The sequence below is a fragment of the Oncorhynchus tshawytscha genome, linkage group LG11 (assembly GCF_018296145.1).
Source record: "Oncorhynchus tshawytscha isolate Ot180627B linkage group LG11, Otsh_v2.0, whole genome shotgun sequence".
Taxonomy (NCBI): domain Eukaryota; kingdom Metazoa; phylum Chordata; class Actinopteri; order Salmoniformes; family Salmonidae; genus Oncorhynchus; species Oncorhynchus tshawytscha.
The window spans coordinates 6,911,486-6,934,885 of NC_056439.1; the positions used below are offsets into that span (position 1 = coordinate 6,911,486).

At 44.1% G+C, this 23,400-nt stretch overlaps 1 protein-coding gene across 4 annotated transcripts in view; it reads left to right on the forward strand.

Moving 5' to 3' along the window:
• Positions 1-19,749, forward strand: part of LOC112261350 (phospholipid-transporting ATPase ABCA1-like) — a 40,984-nt gene extending 21,235 nt beyond the window's left edge. The window contains exons 11-48 of one of the 4 annotated variants that reach the window (XM_042329715.1): positions 125-241; positions 1,634-1,828; positions 2,594-2,802; positions 3,001-3,177; positions 3,575-3,797; positions 3,913-4,134; positions 4,359-4,563; positions 4,768-4,875; positions 5,013-5,187; positions 5,563-5,694; positions 5,906-6,045; positions 6,180-6,317; positions 6,663-6,934; positions 7,227-7,299; positions 7,456-7,658; positions 7,812-7,869; positions 7,989-8,105; positions 8,503-8,651; positions 8,956-9,080; positions 9,448-9,534; positions 9,700-9,889; positions 10,002-10,096; positions 10,213-10,245; positions 10,382-10,487; positions 10,810-10,884; positions 11,456-11,625; positions 12,072-12,249; positions 13,014-13,129; positions 13,771-13,915; positions 14,203-14,326; positions 14,496-14,625; positions 14,803-14,986; positions 15,198-15,304; positions 15,549-15,690; positions 16,007-16,141; positions 16,454-16,650; positions 16,781-17,024; positions 17,280-19,749. In XM_042329715.1, the coding sequence (XP_042185649.1) occupies positions 125-241; positions 1,634-1,828; positions 2,594-2,802; positions 3,001-3,177; positions 3,575-3,797; positions 3,913-4,134; positions 4,359-4,563; positions 4,768-4,875; positions 5,013-5,187; positions 5,563-5,694; positions 5,906-6,045; positions 6,180-6,317; positions 6,663-6,934; positions 7,227-7,299; positions 7,456-7,658; positions 7,812-7,869; positions 7,989-8,105; positions 8,503-8,651; positions 8,956-9,080; positions 9,448-9,534; positions 9,700-9,889; positions 10,002-10,096; positions 10,213-10,245; positions 10,382-10,487; positions 10,810-10,884; positions 11,456-11,625; positions 12,072-12,249; positions 13,014-13,129; positions 13,771-13,915; positions 14,203-14,326; positions 14,496-14,625; positions 14,803-14,986; positions 15,198-15,304; positions 15,549-15,690; positions 16,007-16,141; positions 16,454-16,650; positions 16,781-17,024; positions 17,280-17,423 (5,640 nt within the window). In that variant the 3' untranslated portion in view covers positions 17,424-19,749. The remainder of the gene's footprint in view (positions 1-124; positions 242-1,633; positions 1,829-2,593; positions 2,803-3,000; positions 3,178-3,574; positions 3,798-3,912; positions 4,135-4,358; positions 4,564-4,767; positions 4,876-5,012; positions 5,188-5,562; positions 5,695-5,905; positions 6,046-6,179; positions 6,318-6,662; positions 6,935-7,226; positions 7,300-7,455; positions 7,659-7,811; positions 7,870-7,988; positions 8,106-8,502; positions 8,652-8,955; positions 9,081-9,447; positions 9,535-9,699; positions 9,890-10,001; positions 10,097-10,212; positions 10,246-10,381; positions 10,488-10,809; positions 10,885-11,455; positions 11,626-12,071; positions 12,250-13,013; positions 13,130-13,770; positions 13,916-14,202; positions 14,327-14,495; positions 14,626-14,802; positions 14,987-15,197; positions 15,305-15,548; positions 15,691-16,006; positions 16,142-16,453; positions 16,651-16,780; positions 17,025-17,279) is intronic. The other 3 variants (XM_042329716.1, XM_042329717.1, XM_042329718.1) reach the window with 3 other exon arrangements.
• Positions 19,750-23,400: the final 3,651 nt, after the last annotated feature.

A 23,400-nucleotide genomic window follows, 5' to 3' on the forward strand; every position in this document is an offset into this window, starting at 1 on the left:
CCAGACAGCCATTATAACCATCTCCCTCCATTCTCTCTCTCTCTCTCTCTCTCTCTCTCTCTCTCTCTCACCCTCTTTCTCTCCTATCTCTCTCTCTCTCTCTTTCTCCCCACCCCTCACCCAGATGAACAAGACGTTCCAGGAGCTGGGTATCCTGAGGGACCTGGGTGGGATGTGGGAGGAGATGAGGCCTAAAATCTGGACCTTCATGGAGAGCAGTGAGGAGATGAACCTGGTTCGGGTGAGTTTCTACTCTCATCTGATCTCATAGTATTTACAGTTGTACCTACAGTATACAGTAGCTACAGTCGATCTGTTGTCATGATACCAACAGCATCGGGCTCTGTAGAAGAGCACATAAAACTGAAAATAAGGTTCCGCGTATAGGTTTAGTGTTGAAAGGGTTTGAGTCTGCTAATGTGATCATGGTTCCTATTAGCTTAAAAGAAAGCAAGGATCTTTTAGATTTACCCAGAGCGACTTAGTTAGTGCGTTGATCTTGAGATGGCTAGGTGGGACGACCACATATCACAGTCATAGTAAGTACATCAATAAAGTAGCTACCAGCAAAGTCAGAGCTATGAAGGGGGGGGGGGATATTTGAAGTTCAAGCACTTTGAAGTGAAAGAACGCTCAGACAGTCCAAGCAATACATCATTTGCTGTGTGGTTTATTATTATTAATTGACAAGATTTCCATCATCGTAACTAAATATTACAGTCAGTAGTGTGCCGTATAACTGCAGTATGCTGCAAATACTACGTCCAAAATAAACTGCAGTCATTTTGCAGTGTAACTGCAGTTAGAGTGCAGTATATTCTACAATGGCTGTGTCCAAAATACCACAGCAACTGCAGTTACTGCACTTTTACTACAGTTTCAGAACTTTCCCCCCCCAAAATTTGCAACGGGTTAGAAAAGAGGGGACAGTGTTTTTGGTGTACACACAGTGGGTTTATCGTTTTTGAGAATCAGACATGCAGTTGGAAGGGACAAGCAACGACGATATTACATGATTCGATTCATGTTCATTTAAGGTAACTGTAGGAGACAGGATCTTTCCGTTTCTTACCGAGGTAGCTACCTAACATGGCTCCTCCTCATGCTATTAGAATAGCCATGGTCCTGCCAGCAATGTATATCACCGGTCCCATAGTGCCTCACAGTGGTCAAAAAATATATGAAAAATATATGACAAAAATGAACTCCCAGAGGCGTTTTCTCCATAGCAATTCATCTTGCGGTATTTTTAGTGGCTTCCAGCTAGTGTGGCCATTAACCACAACGGCTTGAAATTGACTTATCGTTACATAGTACTTTGTGGTGGGAGTGGTATTGATAGGAGACCTCTGATAATAGATACAGGCTAATGGATAGGATGGATGAAGGATATGAAGGGAACAAAAAACAAACGGTCGAAATGTACAGTTTAGACCATACATTGTCTTTGTCTTATTCTCTTTTGTATTTCCATATATATATATATTATATATATATATATATTATTAGTCTTAAAAAATGTAACTGTTGGAAATGCTTATGAGAGAGCTCCACACTACACAAATAATTATAGGCAACCAATACGGCATCTCTATCGGAATCTATATCTACCTGTTACCTCCTTCCTGTTTAGACGCTGCTTCAGAACAACGCCAGTGCCCGCTTCTTCAACGACCGTCTGGCTGGCACAGAGTGGAAGGTGGAGGACGTGTCCCGCTTCCTGACCAAGGCTGTGGAGGACAAACGCCCCGCCGGCTCGGCCTACACCTGGAGAGAGGTGTTCGGCGAGACCGACGACGCTATCAAGACCATCTCCCGCTTTATGGAGGTGCGTGTGTTGAGCCCTTCTCAAAGACCGCTGTACACTTGGATGACACGAATAAGACAATTGCGTACCGTAGGTGGAATTGGCCAACGTTCTATAGTCTACACTCCCATCTAATTCTGTCGGCTCAGTTCAAGGTAAAGGGACATGAGATGATAAATAAGCACCTGGTTGGTTTCTGTTAACGCTGAGCTCCCAATAGATCGCTCGGTCATTCTAAGCCTTCAGGTTCCCTGGGAACATCACAGTTACCATGCCTTTGTACATCAAATCGATTTAACACAGTTTAGACTTTGGGCCAGTTTGCCAGTGTCTTGCGTAACCCTGCTTTCTGTAGCTAAATGCTGATCGATTTTATTGGCTTCAATGAAAGGGTAACTGTTGTTGCCCATGCCAGGGTTAAACGCAATTAGACAAGCTAATGATTTTCCATTCCAGATAATTCTAGTTGACACATACTGGCTGAAAATAGTTTTGGGGGTCCAAATAGGCCTTGGCTGGGTGACGCTGGTCCTTTCAAAGTATGGGAGTCTTGAAAAGCTGGAGGCCAAGACCTTCAACAGTCATGCTGGCTTATGCGTTTTGCGGTATTAGTGCAGCGTATCACTTTAACACATTTCTACCTTGCCAATGGCCATTTAAATAAGTGTTTCAGTGTGCATTTGTCAAAATGAGAAACCAATTCAAAATGGTAATTTATTTGTACAAGTCATTTGAAGTCAAGCGAGTAGTTATTAGCCTGACAACCCTTCTTGTATCCCTCCGCAGTGTGTGAACCTGGATAAACTAGAGCCAGTGGCCAATGAGGAAAGACTGGTCAACAAATCCATGGGTCTCCTAGACAACCAGAAGTTCTGGGCTGGGATAGTGTTTCCGGACATCGCCCGTAGCAACAGTTCTGATCTGCCGGGTAACGTCAACTACAAGATCCGCATGGACATCGACAACGTGGAGCGTACCAACAAGATCAAGGACGGGTAAGATACATGACGTAACAAAAATATTCCTACGACAACTCTGGCTGGCCAAATCAAATTGGCTCACAGGTTGTATTTGGCCCGTGGGGCCACCGGTTACCAAGAGTCCAGTATGTTGTAATAATGTATTAGACGCCAATCCTGAATATAGAATAAATGAACATGTCTTCCTAACTTTCTACCCTGGTCTCTCTGTAGTTACTGGGACCCTGGTCCCCGGGCGGACCCCTTTGAGGACCTGCGCTACATCTGGGGCGGTTTCTCCTACCTGCAGGACGTTATTGAACAGGGCATCATCAGGGCGGTGACGGGCAGTCAAGAGAAAACTGGAGTTTACATCCAACAGATGCCTTACCCCTGCTACGTGGACGACATGTAAGTAGCGCTGTGGAGACTTGGAGAGACACTGTTTTGTTTCGCCAGGATGAAATATTATAGTGTATAGGTGTATAACACAATATAAAAACATGCCGTAGCACAGCAGAGCATTTCACAGCATAGCAGAGCAGAGCACAGGATAAGACAGCAGAGCACAGCAGAGCATAGGACGGCAGAGCAGAGCAGAGCACAGGATAAGACAGCAGAGCACAGCAGAGCATTTCACAGCATAGCAGAGCAGAGCACAGGATAAGACAGCAGAGCACAGCAGAGCATAGGACGGCAGAGCAGAGGCAACAAGCTCCGATTAGTTGTTAACACTGCCTGCAAAAGTACGGTGTATCTTTAATCATTTTCATGATTTCCTGATTCCTCCGTGCTCCCTCCTCTCCAGGTTCCTGCGGGTGATGAGTCGCTCCATGCCTCTCTTCATGACCCTGGCCTGGATGTACTCTGTGGCCCTCATCATCAAGGGCGTGGTCTATGAGAAGGAGGCGCGGCTCAAAGAGACCATGAGGATCATGGGATTGGACAACGGCATCCTGTGGCTCAGCTGGTTCATCAGCAGCCTCATCCCCCTGCTCATCTCCGCCTCACTGCTGGTGGTCATTCTCAAGGTGTGTGTGGAAGCAGACACACACACACACAGAACGCACAGAATCCTTACGCAATCACGTACACACCCAATTCACCCCGTTTCATAATCTCATCCGTCTCCTCCCGTCCAATCAGATGGGGAACCTGCTTCCCTACAGCGACCCTTGCGTGGTCTTCCTGTTCCTGGCTTCCTTTGCTGTGGTAACCATCATGCAGTGCTTCCTCATCAGTACCATCTTCTCCCGTGCCAACCTGGCGGCGGCCTGTGGGGGAATCATCTACTTCACACTTTACCTGCCTTACGTCCTCTGTGTGGCCTGGCAGGACTACGTGGGCTTCGGGGCTAAAGTCATTGTGGTGAGTTCAGATCGCTAATACACTCTTTTGTTGTCGTGGTAATGTTGTAATGGGGATTGTGATGGAGGTGGGTTTGTGAAACGCTCTCACGTGATGACGAGCTACCTTGCCCGAGACCTGAAGACTGTTCAAATCTATTTTTTTTCACTTTTTTGTTTGTTCTTTGTCATGAACATAGTCCTCTTTTTTTAAAACTTGTATTCTATTCTCCCGTCTTTCTCCAGAGCCTGTTGTCCCCGGTGGCGTTTGGGTTCGGCTGTGAGTACTTTGCCCTGTTTGAGGAGCAGGGAGTGGGTATCCAGTGGTCCAACCTGTTGTCCAGCCCCTTGGAGGAGGACAGCTACTCCCTCACCACCTCCATCTGTCTCATGCTGTTTGACTCCTTCCTCTACGGGGTCATGACCTGGTACATCGAGGCTGTCTTCCCTGGTGAGCAGCAGCCAGAGGAAGTCATGTCATTTGATGAACCTGTATTGTTTTTGAGTGTGTTCCCAAGCATAGCTACACACATTTTCTTATGTCTACCAACGGTATTAGACAATAAATGTCATATTATGAAACGTCCTATTATATTGTACCTAAAGGAGTGTGTATTTGTACTCATCATGTATGATGCCTGGTATTCCCCTTTAGGCCAGTATGGGATCCCCAGACCCTGGTACTTTCCCTTCACCAAATCCTACTGGTGTGGAGAGAAACAAGGGAAGAACATACAAGAAAGAAAGGAAGGAAACGCGGAAGGTAGATTTAAAAAAGAAAAAGGCTTCCCGCTCTATTGATGGATTTAACACTTAAAAAATATATATAATAATAATAATTATTGGGTGATTTTGATTTGAGATATTTCAGATGCAAATTTAGCCTTGTTTCGCCCTCAGCTGTGTGCATCGAAGAGGAGCCGTCTCACATCGAGCCTGGTGTTTACATCAAGAACCTAGTGAAGGTGTATAGCCATGGCAACAAGTTGGCTGTAGACGGGTTGACCCTGGGTTTCTACGAGGGGCAGATCACCTCTTTCCTGGGGCACAACGGAGCCGGCAAGACCACCACCATGTAAGGCCTAGGATCAAAGACCTTAATCTCGAGGGGCGTTTCTTTAAAACCCGCATCCAATCCCCTCGATCCCTTAAATAACTAGACCAATCATATGCTTTGATGCCGATACCTCCCATCACATAGCTGTAGCAGGACAGTTTATTGGGTTTATACACCTTTTATCAATCTAGAAATGTTAAGCAACTTAATTGAATTTGATTGTAAGGGCAATCTTTTGTTTCGATCGTTATTAGCGTCGGGACAGACACAATGAAAACATTTTGACACGTTGAAAATACAGCAGTCCGATGCAATATGAGTACATTGGAAATGTGTGAAACTAAACTGTGTTAATTGACAGGTATGGTTGTGCGTTCTCCCTGGCTCTGATAGGTCCATCCTGACGGGTCTGTTCCCGCCCACCTCTGGCACCGCCTACATCCTGGGCAAGGACATCCGCTCGGAGCTCAGCGCCATCCGACAGAACCTGGGCGTCTGCCCTCAGCACAACGTTCTCTTCAGCATGTAAGTCATCACTACTGTACTATGACTGTAATACATACTCACAGGGGTTGCCCGTTTTAGTACTTTACTAGTTCAAGTAAAACAAAATGACTTGTAGTTCTAACTCAAGTTTTCAAGTTAATTCGCATAATACGATTGTAGCTGTTTGTTTATGACTGGCTGTATCTGTTTCTTTCTTCCTCCGTTTCCTCCTCCTCCTCCTCTGTCCCAGGCTGACGGTGGAGGAGCACATCTGGTTCTATGCCCGTCTGAAGGGTCTGTCTGAGGAGAAGGTGAAGGCTGAGATGGAGCAGATCGTCAACGACATCGGCCTGCCTCACAAACGCCAGTGTCGTAGCAACACGCTGTCCGGTAAATGGCTCTCCTTCCTGTCGATATAACGACTATATCAGCTGTTGTTAAAAATAGTAGTATTGCTGAGAATAATTTACATTTGGACCCTTAATGATTTCTCGAGTTGACCTTGGCGTTTGTTTTTGTCTCAGGGGGCATGCAGAGGAAACTGTCAGTGGCGTTGGCATTCGTTGGAGGGTCAAAGGTTGTGATCCTGGATGAACCCACTGCTGGAGTCGACCCCTACGCACGCCGGGGAATTTGGGACCTGCTTCTGAAGTATCGTGCCGGTAACGAACTCTACATATAATTTTTACTATTTCTCCTGTGCTGGAGGAGTGCGACTGTTATTGTGCAAACAATTGCTCTGAAATTGTTTGCATAATGGAAACCAGGCAAATGATTGTGTAAATAGGCTAACGGCTAGCTTTATATCCAATCTAATGTCCTCCTCTTGGTTCTAACACCCTCCCTCTCTCTCTTTCTCTCTCCCTCCCCCCTCTCTCCCTCACCGCCTCTTGCTCTCGCTCCCCCTCTCTCCCTCCCCCTCTCTCCCTCACCACCTCTCGCTCTCGCTCCCCCCTCTCTCTCTCCCCCTCTCTCCCTCACCGCCTCTCGCTCTCGCTCCCCCTCAGGCCGCACCATCATCCTCTCAACTCACCACATGGACGAGGCGGACATCTTGGGCGACCGCATCGCCATCATCTCCCACGGCAAGCTGTGCTGCGTGGGCTCCTCCCTGTTCCTGAAGACCCAGCTGGGGACGGGCTACTACCTGACCCTGGTGAAGAGAGACTTCGACCTGACCCTCAGCTCCTGTCGGAACTCCTCCAGCAGCAGCTCTGTCTCCTACAGCAAGAAGGTGGGCCTCCCTCAGCCGCAACCCCAGGCCCTCACAGTCCTAAAGGTAGATTGAAATGCATCCGGGATGAAGGGATGAAAACCCCCCAGATCCCGACACCTCCCGACACACATAAACTTGCGGTGCTCACTTTTAAAGGTAGATTGAAAGACATCACAGTTGTGAGAAATGGCAGAAATGGACATCTACTCACAGCTAGACTGTGCTCTGATCTTTTATTCACATAATAACCAAGTTAATCGCCCGGTGCCAGACCAATATATAAATGCACCTTTTGGGCCTTTTGCTAAAAAGATTTAGTCTGTTAGACGAACGTGCGTTGCTCTTCTCTCTGCAGGAGGACAGTGTTTCCGAGAGCAGCTCTGACGCTGGACTGGGTAGTGAACCTGAGAGTGAAGCCACCACTATTGGTAAGACAGACAAATGCCTTGTGAGCACCCCTTCGTCCCTATAAGAGGGGTGAATTAAACCCTTTGGGACTAACTTTTTGAAGAACAAGATAAGGATGGTGACGATAATGATGCTGACGATAATCCTTTTGATCCTTATCCTCCTCTCCCCCGTAGACGTAACCATGATCTCCAATGTGATCTTCAAGCACGTCCCCGCTGCCAGGCTGGTTGAGGACCTGGGCCATGAACTCACCTACGTTCTGCCCTACAAGGCGGCCAAAGGTGGAGCCTTCGTGGAGCTCTTCCACGAGATCGACGACCGCCTCTCTGACCTCGGCATCTCCAGCTACGGCATCTCAGACACCACTCTGGAAGAGGTACGACAAATAAACCAAGCAGTTGGATTTGATTCTTTTTTTCAGATATTTATATTCTTATAAGTGAGTTATTGTGGCAGTTGATTATTTTGATGAATGTATGTTGACTTTGGTTCTTTTATTCTTAAAAATGTATTCCATTTTTTTTTGTAGATTTTCCTGAAAGTAGCAGAAGACAGTGGAGTGGATGTTGCTGAACTTCCCAACTCTGGTGAGACATTATCATACTACCCCATTGACACCCCTTTATAGCATATACTTAATTTATTCATGTTCCATTGCTCATTATTATCCCGTGACTCAACCTCCTCTATGTCGTCTTTCATTCAGATGGCACCATCCCGGCTCGTAGGCACCGCAGACATGCATTCGGAGACCACCAGAGCTGTCTGAAACCCTTCAACGAGGACGACGCTTTCGACTTCAACGACTCAGAAGGTGACCCAGGTACCATTTTTTTACCCATGAACCATCACTTCTCTTCTCTCACGTTCCACTGGAATGATGCACTCTTTCGTTACGACTGTTAACTCGCAAGAAGGATCTCATCTCATTTTAAAGCATCATATTTGTGCATTTTGCCCTTGAACACTGTCGTCACTAGTTACCACAGCCACAAAGTCATAAACCCTGACTATTTCTACAATTTATCTTCTTAGAATGTGACTTTAAACCTAATCCTAATCACACAAACAAGTCTTATGCCTAACCCTAAACTTAAATGAAAAAAAACATTTTTTTACGAAATAGCATTTTTTTTACCATATTTTGACTGTGACTGTGGTAAGTAGTGGAAACCCTCGAACACGTGAGGCTCATTCTGTTTCTCCTCTTCCTGCCCCAGAATCTCGTGAGACGGACTGGCTGGGAGGCTCGGATGGTAAAGGCTCGTACCAGGTCAAAGGCTGGCGTCTGATTAGACAGCAGTTTGTGGCGTTGATATGGAAACGCTTCCTGTATGCCCGGAGGTCCAGGAAAGGCTTCTTCGCTCAGGTAAACTGGACTCCAGAATTATTTCTTTAGGGCATTACAAATAAAAATCAAAGTTGATCAAAGTTGTTAAGTGTTACATTGTAATTCATCATCGTTACATGATCTAGCGATGGCGCAGCAGGTACATTTGTACCTTTCTGCATCTATTGTACTGTGTAAGTTTACGCCTAATTTTTACTGGCATTGTGGGTAATTGCCATGTTGACCTTGGAACCTCTTCGTTTGGCGGGGAAGTAGATCTTAATCTTCAACTTCAAATATTTGTTCCGGTTGTAAACGGAGCCTTGTCCTGTGTTGGTTTCAGATCGTGCTTCCTGCTGTGTTTGTGTGCATCGCCCTCGTCTTCAGTCTCATCGTCCCTCCGTTTGGAAAGTACCCCAGCCTGGAGCTGGAGCCTGGCATGTATGAAGAACAGTTCACCTTCATCAGGTACGACCAACGATATAACTCCTCGGGGCGATATTAGTGGCAGACAAATGTTTTATTCATATTCATACGTCTTTGAATTTGTAGATGCTTCTCGTGTTCACTCAGTTACTTGAACCGGGGCCAGAAAGCCTGGAAATCAAAGGTCCATGTTCTGTATAGTGTTTCCTACATAGAGGAATGATTACGACACTAACCTCGAACCTTTCATGAAGTAAATGTAGCTTTTTGAGAAGCATGAATGTGAGTAGAATACTGTGGTTGTTACACAAGATGTTATATAAACATTTACAATGAAGGTCGGTCACCCATTGGGTTGTAAGAAGTAGTGCCGTTTCCTTGACGATGGTACGATATTATCTCCTCACAGCAACGACGCCCCTGAGGATGCAGACACGAACAAGCTGTTGGGTGCCCTGACAAACTACGATGGCTTTGGTTCACGCTGTAACTCACCGTAAGTCTGACTCCCCCCGTACTAACCAAATAGAATGAGGCTTAAACTACAGGATCAGATATTCACTGGTTGTAAAAGAGTTGATGGTTAAGTACTTAGCTGCTTTGAAGAATGATTATAACTCCCTCGCTCTGTCTATCTATCTCGGGCTCTCTCGCTTAACAGCCATGCTCCTTGCAACACGTTGGATGATGAGTGGGTTGTTCCTGAGGTACCGGAGAGTGTGAGGGACATCTTTATGAATGGCAACTGGAGTATGGAAAACCCCTCTCCTCTCTGTGAGTGCAGCTGTGAAGGACGCAAGAAGATGCTACCTGAATGCCCAGCGGGAGCTGGTGGTCTTCCTCCTCCACAGGTACACACACACAATACACACACACACACACACACACACACACACACACAGAGAGAAATGCAGATAATGTAGTATCCACAAAAGTTTAACTTTGTTCTTTCTTTCTCTTCAGGTGAAAATCAGTGACCAAGGTACCCTGCAAAATCTGACTGGCAGAAATATCTCAGATTACCTGGTCAAAACCTATGCTCAGATTATCGGGAAAAGGTATAATTTATTGTTTTATTTAATTTAAAATGTTAATAATTTGTTATGCTCCATTTTATATAAATGAAAGAAGGTGGAACATTTATTTTAATTCTGTACATGTTGTCTTTTCACAGTTTGAAGAACAAAATCTCGGTCAATGAATTCAGGTAAACTGGCAGGTGTCAATCTCTCAATGCTAAATACACTGTAGGTCTTTAGAACGCACCATAGGTATCAGTAGTGGTCTGAGAACGTTCTGTACCACGTTATTCAATAATATGCTAATTAATATTTTTTATGCAGATATGGCGGATTCTCATTGGGCGCTAGGAACACTCAGCTCCTCCCACCAGGTGATGATATTGATCAGGCCATCTCTGAGATCAGACGACGCTTCCACCTGGAAAGAGTAAGCCTTACCATTTACATACTTAATATCCCATATACTTACCCTGGAACAATGCCACTGTAATGTACTGTACAGCATTAACAACATAGAAATAGAATGACTAGAATGGAAATCCATGTTCTGTTATGCAGGGACCGGAGGCCATATTGAGTGTACTCATGAGTGTTCCACTCAAATGATCATGGTCTGCGGGGCTTTGTCCCTTCTAACAATTATATTTCAATGATTACCAATGCTTGCTCTTTGTTTAAATGTTGGCATTTAATGTTGTTAGGGTTTAGCTTGCGTGCTAAACTGGGGTTTGTGGTCTTTCTCTGTATAGGGGACTGCTGCTGACCGTTTCCTCGCCAGCCTATCCAGTTTTATCCAGGGACTGGACACTAAGAACAACGTCAAGGTTAGTTTACTGCTTTGGTGCACATTTTCCACACTCGTATAAATAAATGTGCGTTTGGGACAGTAAATGTCACAATACACTTTTCACCTCATTCCACTTTTGTTGCACAATTTTGATTCCACAGGGATTAATTTAATCACAAATTGAGCGTCGTGCCCCTTGTACTGTAGGAACATTGTTTCAGACCCAACACAGTAGATTTCCATGCTTGCACAGCAGAAAGGGTTTTAAAATATCTACGACAGCACTTTGACCTTAATAAGTAGGTTCAGACCAACGGAAATGCCATGACTAGGAAATGAGACTTGGGGAACAAAGGGGAAAAGCTCACATTGTTTTTCAGGGAACTTGAACGGTGTTGATTATATTCAGACCAAAGACCTTTTGTTCTAGAATCTAAAGTCACTCATCATCACTTCCGTAATTTTACCAAGAACCGGAAGTTGAGGCCTTTAGGTGTGTGCTTAGTCAGTTTTCGCATTTAAGACCTTACAAACACACTTCATTCTTCCTCTGTTTTAATAGCTCCTCCCTCCTAACCTCTGTCCTGTAAACCTTTGACCCCATCCAGATCTGGTTCAACAACAAGGGGTGGCACAGCATCGGTTCTTTCCTGAACGTGATGAACAACGGAATCCTGCGTGCCAGCCTGCCCGCGGGCCAGGACCCCAGCAAGTATGGCATCCAGGCCTTCAACCACCCACTCAACCTCACCAAGGAGCAACTGTCCCAGGTCGCACTGTAAGTACCTAGCCGACAACTCAAATTCTTTCATGAAATAATTCTCATCTATCAATGACATGGATTGGAAGAAATATACAGTATTACAATGCACCTCCTTATAGTAATTGAATGGTCGCTGGTTCGAATCCCCGAGCCGACAAGGTGAAACATCTGTTGAGCAAGGCACGTAATGCCAATTGCTCAATGGGGGGTGAATCAGAGGGAGTTGGGATACACAAAAAAAATTCAAATCACACATTCATCTAATACATACTTGTACATTCGTATGAAATAGGACATGTGTATGAAATAGGACAAATATAAGTACCAACCTACTATTGATTTCTTATTAAAAAAAAGAAGCATGGCAACACTTTACTTCAAGCATCCAGGCATAATGCTTTCTAACTTGTTCTATGTATGACTCAGAAGCATCTTTTTTCCCTCTGTGTGCTCCCTTCCAGGATGACCACCTCTGTGGACGTGCTGGTGTCCATCTGCGTGATCTTTGCCATGTCTTTCGTCCCGGCCAGCTTTGTAGTCTTCCTCATTCAGGAGAGAGTCAACAAGGCCAAACACATGCAGTTCATCAGTGGAGTGCAGCCCTTCCTCTATTGGCTGTCCAACTTCATCTGGGACATGGTAAGGCTTCTCATCTCATCCTGCACCTTAAAGGTTTTTAGAACCTTTAAGGGTTCTTCGGCTGTCCCCATAGGAAAACCATTTGAAGAACCTTTTTTGGTTCCATGTAGAACCTTTTTTGGGTTCCATGTAGAACCCTTTCCACAGAGGGTTGTACATGGAACCGAAAATGTTTCTACCTAGAATAGTGGAGTCTGCTGTGTGGAGGACGGCTCATAATAATGGCTGGAAGGGAGTAAATGGAATGGTATCAAACACGTTGTTTCCATGTGGTTGATCCCATTCCATTCACTCCATTCCAGACATTATTATGAGCCGTCTTCCCCTCAGCATCCTCCACTGATCTAGAACTAAAAAGGGTTCTACCTGGAACCAAAAAGGCTTCTCCTATGGGGACAGCCGGAGAACCTTTTTTTCTAAGAGTGTAGAGAGGTCAGTGTGGATATACAGTATACCATATATATTAGTCTTACAGTGACCAGTGAACACACACACCTTTTTAGATGTCATTTGAAGGCAGCATAATGTGAAGACCGTACAAGTGACATGTAGACTTTCACTAACTGTATATTAGAATTTTACAAAAATACAAATGCCTTGAGACACCATGGAAATGTCACAAACACAACATTTTCTGTTGTTTTAAGTCAACTCATTGGAATAGCTCTGTATCTGGACTGTACGCAGCCGGTTCTTCACCTTGAAATGGTACGTGACTGTATGAGAAAGTCCTGAATGTCCTGGCCTCTTCCTGTATGTTCCAGTGTAACTACATCGTCCCTGCTACTCTGGTCATTATCATCTTCATCTGTTTCCAACAAGACGCCTACGTCTCCTCCACCAACCTGCCTGTACTGGCCCTGCTGCTGCTGTTCTATGGGTGAGGACACACACACACACACACACACACACACACACACACACACAGAGAGAGAAAACACGTTGTGGCAGACCAGGGGGTTTTGGGTCTAAACGTTTACACAGATCAGACACGGACAGAGTAGGATTAGCTCAGTTTCAAAGGTGTTTATTTATTTAAATAAAAGAATAGGTCTCGCCCATGAGACCCTCTCCGGGATACCGTCTTCTGGGCTCCGGGTCTGGCTGTATCCTGTGGGGTTAAAAAAAAAGACCCCACTCCTGTTACCTCTGCAACCACCCCCAACCATGCGGGAATCCTTCCCCCACTCTCCCGGTGCGCTGCCGTCCTGGCAGCTTTATGGGACTTGTACAACTTTTGAGCAATCAGCCCTTGATTACTCACCAACTTCCCAATCAGCCCCAATTAGTACTGGCCCGGGGAGCCCGCCGAGACCTGGCACGTCCAGCAGATAGAGCCATCGCCTCGTGACGTATACTCCATCTGTCACCAGGCCTCGACGAGTCTCCTCCTGGTGTCTGACCTGCTGTACGCCACAACGTGCACACACACACTGCCTTTGACGCACACAATATGTCGCACACAAGATTGGGAATTGTACACGCACATGTTCTAACTTCCTTTTTGATGTCTGTCCCTAGGTGGTCCATCACGCCCCTGATGTACCCGGCGTCCTTCTTCTTTAAGATCCCCAGCACGGCCTACGTGGTGCTCACCTCCGTCAACATCCTCATCGGCATCAACGGCAGCGTCTCCACCTTTGTCCTCGAGCTCTTCGGCAGCAACGTGCGTACAACACGACTTCGTAGGGCTTCGTTGGGCTTCGTTAGACTTCATAATGACTTAATAGGGCTTAATGAGACTTCATAGAACTTGTGAAAGTCATTAGGTGGACCAATACTGCAGAAATGAAAGATCCCTGTAGAAATGCTTTCTATCAGTGTGACATCCTGTTACAATTCAGCCCTTATTTAATTACAACATTTTAAAGTGAATTGAATTCAATTGGGACTTTATAAATAAATGTAAATAGTTTGACTGATTGATTGTGTTGTTCTACTATGTGACAACAGGAGATCGGAGGGATCAACGACATCCTGAAGAATGTGTTCCTGATCTTCCCTCACTTCTGTCTGGGTCGAGGCCTCATCGACATGGTGAAGAACCAGGCCATGGCCGACGCTCTGGAGAGGTTTGGTAAGCAGGCTCAGGTCATAGGACATAGCTCGTTATTACTTTAGGACAAAAAAAAGTCATGTCAATGAATGAAGTTTGTGATTTAATGTTTAAAATTGTTTTTTTTGTAAATTTGTCAGTGCTGTGCTTCTATTTCTTGACAATCATCTGTTCCTTGCATTGGTTCTAGGTGAGAACCGGTTCCGTTCCCCTCTGGCGTGGGACATGGTGGGCAAGAACCTGTTTGCCATGGCTGTGCAGGGTGTGGTCTTCTTCACTATCACCGTGCTCATCCAATACCGCTTCTGTATCAAGGCCAGGTAGGCGTGGCCTGACATTTCATTGGACAGATTCATCAGATTAGACTCTTTTGTTGTGTCCTTTATCCACTTTCTATTTAAAAATGAATACATATCAAAATAGTCAAGTCAGTAAAACATTTTGTGTTCATAATGACCTGCTGTAAATATTCTCCTTGATCTAATTGATTGTTTCAGATCTATGAGCACCGACCAGAAACCTATTGGTGAAGAGGATGAAGACGTGGCCAGAGAGAGGCAAAGGATTCTGGGAGGAGGGGGACAGTCTGACATTCTGGAACTCAAGCAGCTGACCAAGGTGTACAATAGAAAACAGAAACCAGCAGTGGATCGTCTTTGTGTCGGAATTCCTCCAGGAGAGGTGAGCTGGCTCTGCTACCACTGTACAGCATAGATAGGGACGGGAGTTTTGGCCACATGTCTCACCTGATCATTAGTCTACAATAGACCAGCTTTACCGGTCAGGTCAGATGGTCAGGAGAAGTTTCTGGCCCTACCCATAGATTCTCCCCTTTCATATCCTGTTGATGGTTCAGTCCAGTGAAACTCTTCTCTCCTCTCTCTCTCTCCAGTGTTTTGGTCTTCTTGGAGTCAACGGAGCAGGAAAGACGAGCACCTTCAAGATGCTGACTGGAGATTCCATAGTCACGAGTGGTGAAGCTTACCTGGCGGGAAAGAGGTGAGAGGGATAGTAAATATCATTAAACAAGCTGAACAAATTGTTATTCCGGGATTTATACAGTATATCTTAAAGGTTAAATGCATGATTGATTACAGCCTCTAAGAACTCGTTCACACTGAAGATTCCATAACTGCTGTATATCGCGATAGCCTTGAAATATGTACTGTGAACGGGGTCTCAAATTGTTTTGAGGTGTGTGCTGTTGTGACTGACAGCGTGCGTTCTCTGTGTGGTCTGTCAGTGTGTTGACGGAGATCAACGAGGTGCACCAGAACATGGGCTACTGCCCTCAGTTTGATGCTATCAACGACCTGCTGACTGGCAGGGAGCACCTGGAGTTCTACGCCATCCTGAGGGGGGTTCCCGAGAAGGAAGTGTGTGAGGTGAGTGTGTGTCCGTGTGTTATCCTCTTGACAGACAAAAAAAAAAACATTCTTACAACCGTGACATTTTGTGCCCTGTTAAAGGACAGGTAACTATGTCATGCTCCTTATTTGGAGACCTTGTCTCTGCCTTTTTGTTGGTCCATTTTTAAGGGCAGGTCATTGTTTTAAGGACGGGTTGTTGTTTTAAGGACAGGTTGTTTCGGTTTACTTCCTGAATTGACTGAAGTGCGATGGAATTGACCCCAGCCCAGGTGGGCTATAGCATGTGATCTTGTTTGTCTAATCATGTCTTTGGCACCTCTCTCTGGTCCAGGTGGCAGAGTGGGGCATCCGTAAACTAGGCCTGATCAAGTATGTGGACAAGGCAGCAGGGAGCTACAGTGGAGGGAACATGAGGAAACTCTCCACGGCCATGGCACTGATCGGTGGTCCACCAGTGGTCTTCCTGGTGAGTAGGCCTACTTTATGAGCCGTTTATCGAACTAATCATTTGTTCATATACCCAAACGTTATGTTATTCAGTCATGCTACATTACAGTATATCGATGTGTGTGAACAGGATCAACCTTTCATTCATGTTCAATACCTATTACAGTATTTAGGACCCAGAGTTTTTCCTGATCACATCATGGTCAAACCAGTCTCTCCATTGAGGATGTCAACAATAGACTAGGCGCTAGAGGGTGTTGTTTCCTACACCAACTTGTTCCTGGGCCTAGTCTGACCAGGCTCTGGTGTTGTTCTTCTCTGTGACTGACAGGACGAGCCCACCACTGGTATGGACCCCAAGGCCAGACGGGCTCTGTGGAACTGCATTCTCAGTATCGTCAAGGAGGGACGATCGGTGGTTCTCACCTCGCACAGTATGGAGGAGTGTGAGGCCCTGTGTACACGGATGGCCATCATGGTCAATGGGAGGTTCCGCTGCCTGGGCAGCGTACAGCACTTAAAGAACAGGTAAGAACAGGGAGAGATGGGAGTTACCTACTGTACAGTAGTGAACACCTACGTTGGTGAAGAAGCACGGTGGCCATTTTGGATCAACATTGAGCTAATGCTAATCATCCCTATGCGTTTCTTCATTCAGATTTGGGGATGGCTACACCATCATCCTCCGGGTGGCAGGACCTGACCCGGACCTGAGGCCGGTGATGGAGTTCATTGAGAAGGAGCTTCCAGGCAGCACTCTGAAGGAGAAGCACAGGAACATGCTGCAGTATCAGCTGTCCTCCTCCAAAACCTCCCTGGCACGCATCTTTAGCATCCTGGCCAAGAACAAGGAGTGGCTGCACATTGAGGACTACTCCGTTTCCCAGACAACACTAGACCAAGTAAGAGCTGGGCTGGTTGAAAATGTTGTCGGCCATTTTGATTATCATAGCAATTCTTCTTACTTTTTTTATTTTTATTGAAATGTTGTTTTTCGAGTGGGTCTTGTATAGGTTTATATGAAATGAGTGTTTTGTTTGCCAGTACAAATAGAACAATAAAAATAATAACACTTAAACCAAAATGCAAATTAAACAAACGTTGCTTGCATAGCACACTGATTAATCTAGTCTGTGTGTGTGTTCTCTTAACTTCAGGTATTTGTCAATTTCGCCAAGGACCAAAGTGACGAGGACCACTTAAAAGACATTTCGATGCACAAGAGAGACGCGGTGGCAGTGGACATTACTCAGCTCAAGTCTTTTCTCACAGACGAGAAGGCCAGGGAGAGCTGCGTGTGAATCCAAGGCTGCACCTGAAATGGAACTCTGTTCCCTACATAAGTGTGCTACTTTCGACCAGTGCCCCGGTCAATATAGTGCCCCGTGTAGTGTATAGGGTGCCATTTTGGACGAACCCTGTTTCTGTTCCTCTCCTAGATGAACTGCCAAGGCCCCTGTAGATGGGTCATTCCGGAGAGGAGGGTTTTCTACTTTATTGTAGCGTTTTTTAATTTCTTTTATTCTTTCTCAGTGGACTGCCCAGCGTTAGCGTTCTTTTGTAGGGTGACGCGAGAACGAGCGGCAGAAGTTCAACACTGAAAGTCAATGCAAATCAATGCAAAGAAATAAAGATGATAAAATCCCATGAAGTGTTCTACGAGGAACAGCCTTGTGCCCCTCGCTAGCTAGATTGAAAAGACTGAAAGACTTGAATATATTTCTAAGTTGTACCCCAGGCAGAGCATGAAGAGTACACCGTTTCCTGTGTGCTCACTCAAGCAGGATCAGCGACACGCTCGACAATGTATGAAGAAGTAGTTCCAATCAACTCGCTCATTGCCAACCGACAGTCATTTGGATTCAGGGTGTATTTTATCTCCCGCTCTTTGTTACCATTTTTTTTAATGAACTGGATGAATAAGAATTAATTTCAACGATAGTCCAATCCCAAATGAAAGACATTTTAAATACAGTATATTGATCAATTCAGTTTTGCATCTTAAAAAATGGAACCTAATGGAGTTTTTTAAATACAACAATATATATATATATATTAATGTGTTGTTGTTGTCGTCATGACATCCAGCACAGTGCCTGCCAATATGTTGGAGATAATGTTAACACTCCAAAAGAGAGGCCATGGAATGTTCTGGAATGACAAAGCACCAAGACCGGAGATTCTCTAGAACCCTGAAGGGATTTCAGAGAGACCTTATTGTCAGATTACTGCTTTAAATGTACTGTACTTTGCCATAGGTAATGAAGGGTCAACTTCTGTACGTGAATGTGCAATCTAATAACGACAAAGGTCGCTTATTAGCTAACAATCATCCTTTTGACATTTGTGACAGGTTTTCTGAAGTGTGAGGATGGACCTAAATGTCATGCTTTTTAATGGACCACGTAGTGTAGATAGGACCTGTACGGCATGTGTGCCAAAGCATGAACCCTCTTAAGACAGGTATAATGGACTAAAGAGATGGGCTGTTGCTGTTGGATAACCTACTGGGGTTTTCCCCCGGCAGGCTTCAAGATTCTGTGGTAGAAAACACGGTATTACTAACGTGACCACGACAGAAATGTGACTGGGTATACCATTTTTTTTTCATTTATTTATGTATTGTGAAGTAACAGTGACAGGAGAGCAGACGATGATGATGATGATGAATATATATATTCTATATTGAAGATCTATCTGGATATGTGTCGTTCAGTAAACAGTCACCAGTGCCAAAACATTGAGTCAACGTTGTGTCGAGGTTGAGTCGGGGGCGGGGCGGCTTATTTGTACACTTTCACTTGTCTTTTTCCTTGAACAGCTGACTTCCTGTAGTTCAGCCGCCATCTTTGGAGTTTTCCGCTTGAGAAGTAAAGGACACGTGCTGAAAGTGAAGGATGGAACGGCTAGAATGCATTGAACACGTGGCTGCACATGGAGGCTGGGTCTCACATGGTGCTGACAAACAATCCAACCATCATTGTACTTTCTGGGCTGTTGCCAAGGTCCTTTTTGTGCGTGTCTATTGTGCGTTATTATTACTGACCACAACCCCAATTGTACACCCCCCCTCTTCTCTAACTCCTGGTATTGTATTTACTGATGCACAACACATCTGCCATAGTTACACCAGCAGTCTGCCATATTAACATGCAAATTTAGGGCCAAACAAACACGATAAAAGGCAACAGTCGAACACCGGTCGAATTGAGAGGGACCAGACCAAAAAAATGCCACTGTTTTGGTTACGTTACGATGAGTACTACGTTCATTCGGACAGAATTGCTGATCATACAAAGAACCCTATCTGCTCATTGGTCATGATGGGGAGGGATGTGGACACCTAGCACTTTATTGAAGTTTTCTATGTAATCTACACCGTACAGGATTTACATTGGAATAGCCCCAGATTTCAGAAGATACGCCTGAAACTACAATGCATTTAGTTTTGTTCCGTGACAAAAAGAAAAAACTATTTGGAAGAAAAAGTGTCCTGCAGTACCATGGTAGTTATTTTCTTGTGTTGAATATTATTTGTTTACATTTGAAGTATTAAAAAGGCTGGTTTGTCTGTTATTTGTTGTGTACAGTACTTATTTACAGGAATAAAAATTGATACATTTTCAAGACAGTAGTTTGTCTGCTTTCTTCAAATCTACCACTATTATCTTGTCTTCGCCGTTATCAATTCTAGATAACGTTAAGGACAAAAACTGTTTTCCAAACCCTTTCTAAAATACATCACTTAGAGTTGCCCTTATTTCTACAATAATTCAAGTCAATCAACTTCATGTTAACATTTCTGCTGTTTACATGTCAACCTTTACCTGAGATTACCGGAAAAGTACTGCTACCACAGATTATGGATATACTGACAAAATAAATCTCACCCTAACCGCACAACAGCAGGCTGTCTAGCTGCCGCCTATCCTTTCTTTGGATTGGTGGATACATCTCATTATTGTAATCTTTTTTAAATATTCAACGAGGGTTGTTGACGTCATCCGCCTGTGTTCAATAGAGAGAGACTATGATGCGAGCCTCATTTCATGAATATGCAGCCATCTCGAGACAACCCACATACAAAGTGTTTTTTTCTCTCAAAATTGCCGGGATGTCACTTGTCCTACTTCTATCCGTACAATTGTAACAATTTAAGCATTACGAAACTTCTATTTGATAAAATAAACCTCACTTGGCAAATAAGCCATACATTTTTTATTGATCGAATATGACACGCATTGACCTCCATAAAAAAACCTTGCTTGATGGGCAAACGGAACAACAATAAAAACACCTGCTGGAGGGAGACAGATTTCTGTTGAGTTGGGCTTCTCTCTTCTATTACCTGCCTACGTGATGCAATCTATGACGTGTGATTGATAGAAGATGTACGGTAGGGAAACACCAGCAGATAATAATCTAAGGAAAAGCACGAGTTCACGCACACCCAAAATATTCTACAGGTGTTGCCTGACGGAAAGGTAAACTTGAGATACAAAAAAATTGTATCACAAGCTGGCGATTAAGATACAGCAGATTCACTGTTTTGTTAGACTTCAGTGCAGCTTTTTACATTATAGATCATCGTCTGCTGCTGAAACAATGTATGCGTTATGGCTTCACATCCTATGCCATATTGTGGATCACATTGCATAGTTTGTCAATTTTCATGAATTTTTCCAAATGTAAAACTTCAATAGCTCCTTGGTCATGTGACCTACTGACTTCAAACCAGGTTCATTCAGAATGTCCAGTGATAATCCACAATATATATAAGGGTAGTCAGTGGACATTCTGAACCTTGTTTGAAGTCATTAGGTCACATGACAAAGGAGCTATTAAAATTTAAAATTCAGAAAAGTTCATGTAAAATCGTGTGAGATTAAAATGAACAAACTAAAAGGGTGTACAGTGGACATTCTGAACCTTGTTTGAAGTCAGTAGGTCTTCAAACAAGGGTATGCAATGTGTAGGCCCACTAAGTGGACATTCTGAACCTTGTTTGGTTACATGTTCAGCATATGTATTGACCAGCAAACCCAATGCAGCCTACCTTACTAGCTCACTCTCCATCCCTACTTTGGACAATTTAGTCCGCAAAAACAACTTTACAAAGAAAATCACTTAAGTTTGGCTCAGTCCTACTTCTCTACTGTGGCTTGGTGTCGGTCTCTCCCCGTTTCCCCTCTCGCGGTGTGCCACCGTGCTCCTTTCATTTGGCCTCCACGGCTGGTTGGCACTTTCCTCGAATTACCTCCATTTAGAGCTGTCCGTGTCGGGGTGCCCAGCTCCCGTATTACCAGCAGAGGGAGCCAACGTCCCCGCCTCACGTACCTCCCCTCAATTACCATCCCCCGGGGTAGACCTCCTGGGAAACCAAACATGACTCTCGTACTTTGCCCCTTTCCCTTATGGTTGATATTAACGACGAAAGGAGATACTATCTGTCTCTATCCTATTGTGTACCTATGTTAAATACTGTGGAAAAATATTTTTAAAAACAGGGAAAATAAGTCCTTAGAACTACCAGTTATTATAGATACATATTAAAGAAAAGGGTAAACACAACACTGGACTGAACCCCCTAATTGTCAAAATAATATTAATGTACAACTAACTATGTAGAAGATACATGACTAGAGTTTATGCAATATGGGTGTATATCCACTGCACGCTTCTTAGGTGTGTCACAAGGAGCTATTGAAATGTAAAACTCTGAAAAATGTACGTTACACCATGTGATTTTACAGTACCCAAACAAGTGTGCAATATAGAAGGGTAGACAGTGGTCATTCCACACCTTGTTTGAAGTCAGTAGGTCACATGACCAAGGAGCTGTTGACATTTTAAATTGTGAAAAATAAATGTAAAAACATGTTTGATGAAAATGGTCAAACGAAAGGTTGTGCAATGTGTAGGCCCACTGAGTGGACATTCTGAACCATGTATGAAGTCAGTAGGTCACATGACAAAGGAGCTGTTGAAATTTTACATTTGGAAAAATTCATGTAAAATATAGAAGGGTGGACAGTGGACATTCGGAACCTTGTTTGAAGTCAGTAGGTCACATGACCAATGAGCTATTGAAATTCAAAAATGTAAATAAATCATTTAAAATAGTGTGAGATGTGAATCAACAACAACAAAAAGTGTGTGCAATGTGTGTCTATGCCATCGGGTTAGCTACGACCCGTTTGGAACGTTTTAGGAGGAATGGTTAAAGAACTATTGAAATGTGAAAAATTAGATTTGTCAGTATGTTGAAGGTCCCTAACTGCTGTTGGTGGACGTAAGGAAAACTACAGGCGAATATCTGTCGAATATCCAACCTGAAACTGTCTTTACCTCGGTGAGAGGTCTATCTGTGATAACGCACTGCTCTGCTTTCTTGACATCACAATCAACTTAACAAGTCTTACAAGACATACTTTTATCACACCTGGACTATTGCCCAGTTATATGGTCAAGTTCCAATTTGTGAGGTGACGGGGGAAAAGGAAATGATTAACTTCTAAATTAATAATACTCTAGTCTCCCTAGGCACACGGGTTGCCTCCCACAATGTGAACAATGTTGCCCTAGGTCTGGGATTTCCCCGAGACTGATTCACATGTGTTTCTTCTAATTATTTGACTAACCACAAATGAATCCGTTATTGGTTTCCTTGTGTAACAGGATGGAAATCCTGAGCTAGGTCTGTAGTCACTTTTTGGAACCCCAATTGGAGACTTGAAATGAAATCAATTCAATTAAACACGTATTCCAATCATTTTTACTATAATAAATTAATATATTCAATAGCCCAACAGGACAATTAAAGTTAAATCTATTCAATAAAAATAGATTTTGAATAATTCAAATGTAAAACATTTTATTTATTCAATAACTTCTCCATGTTCTATTCTAATGAATGAAAACCAGGCAGTAGGCTTTTGCTTTCAGTCACATGAAATAAAGTGACAGGTTGGGTCCAGTGTTCTGCTCACCAAACCAGTATTTCTACACATTTAAGACAAGCCAAATGGGCGGGGACTGAGACTGACCATACATACAACTGACCATCACAATGCTGTAGTATGTATGTTTGTTCCCGACTGATTTGTGCGCTGCAGAAACAAGGAAGTGATCATTCATGTAACAGGCACTGAATAGGTTTTGAATGTAAAGAGGCATGTAAGTGATCATTTATACAGGTACTGAATAGGGTTTGAACGTAAACAAGCATGCAAGTGATCATGTCACAGGTAGGGAACAGGTCTTGAATGTAAGGAAGCA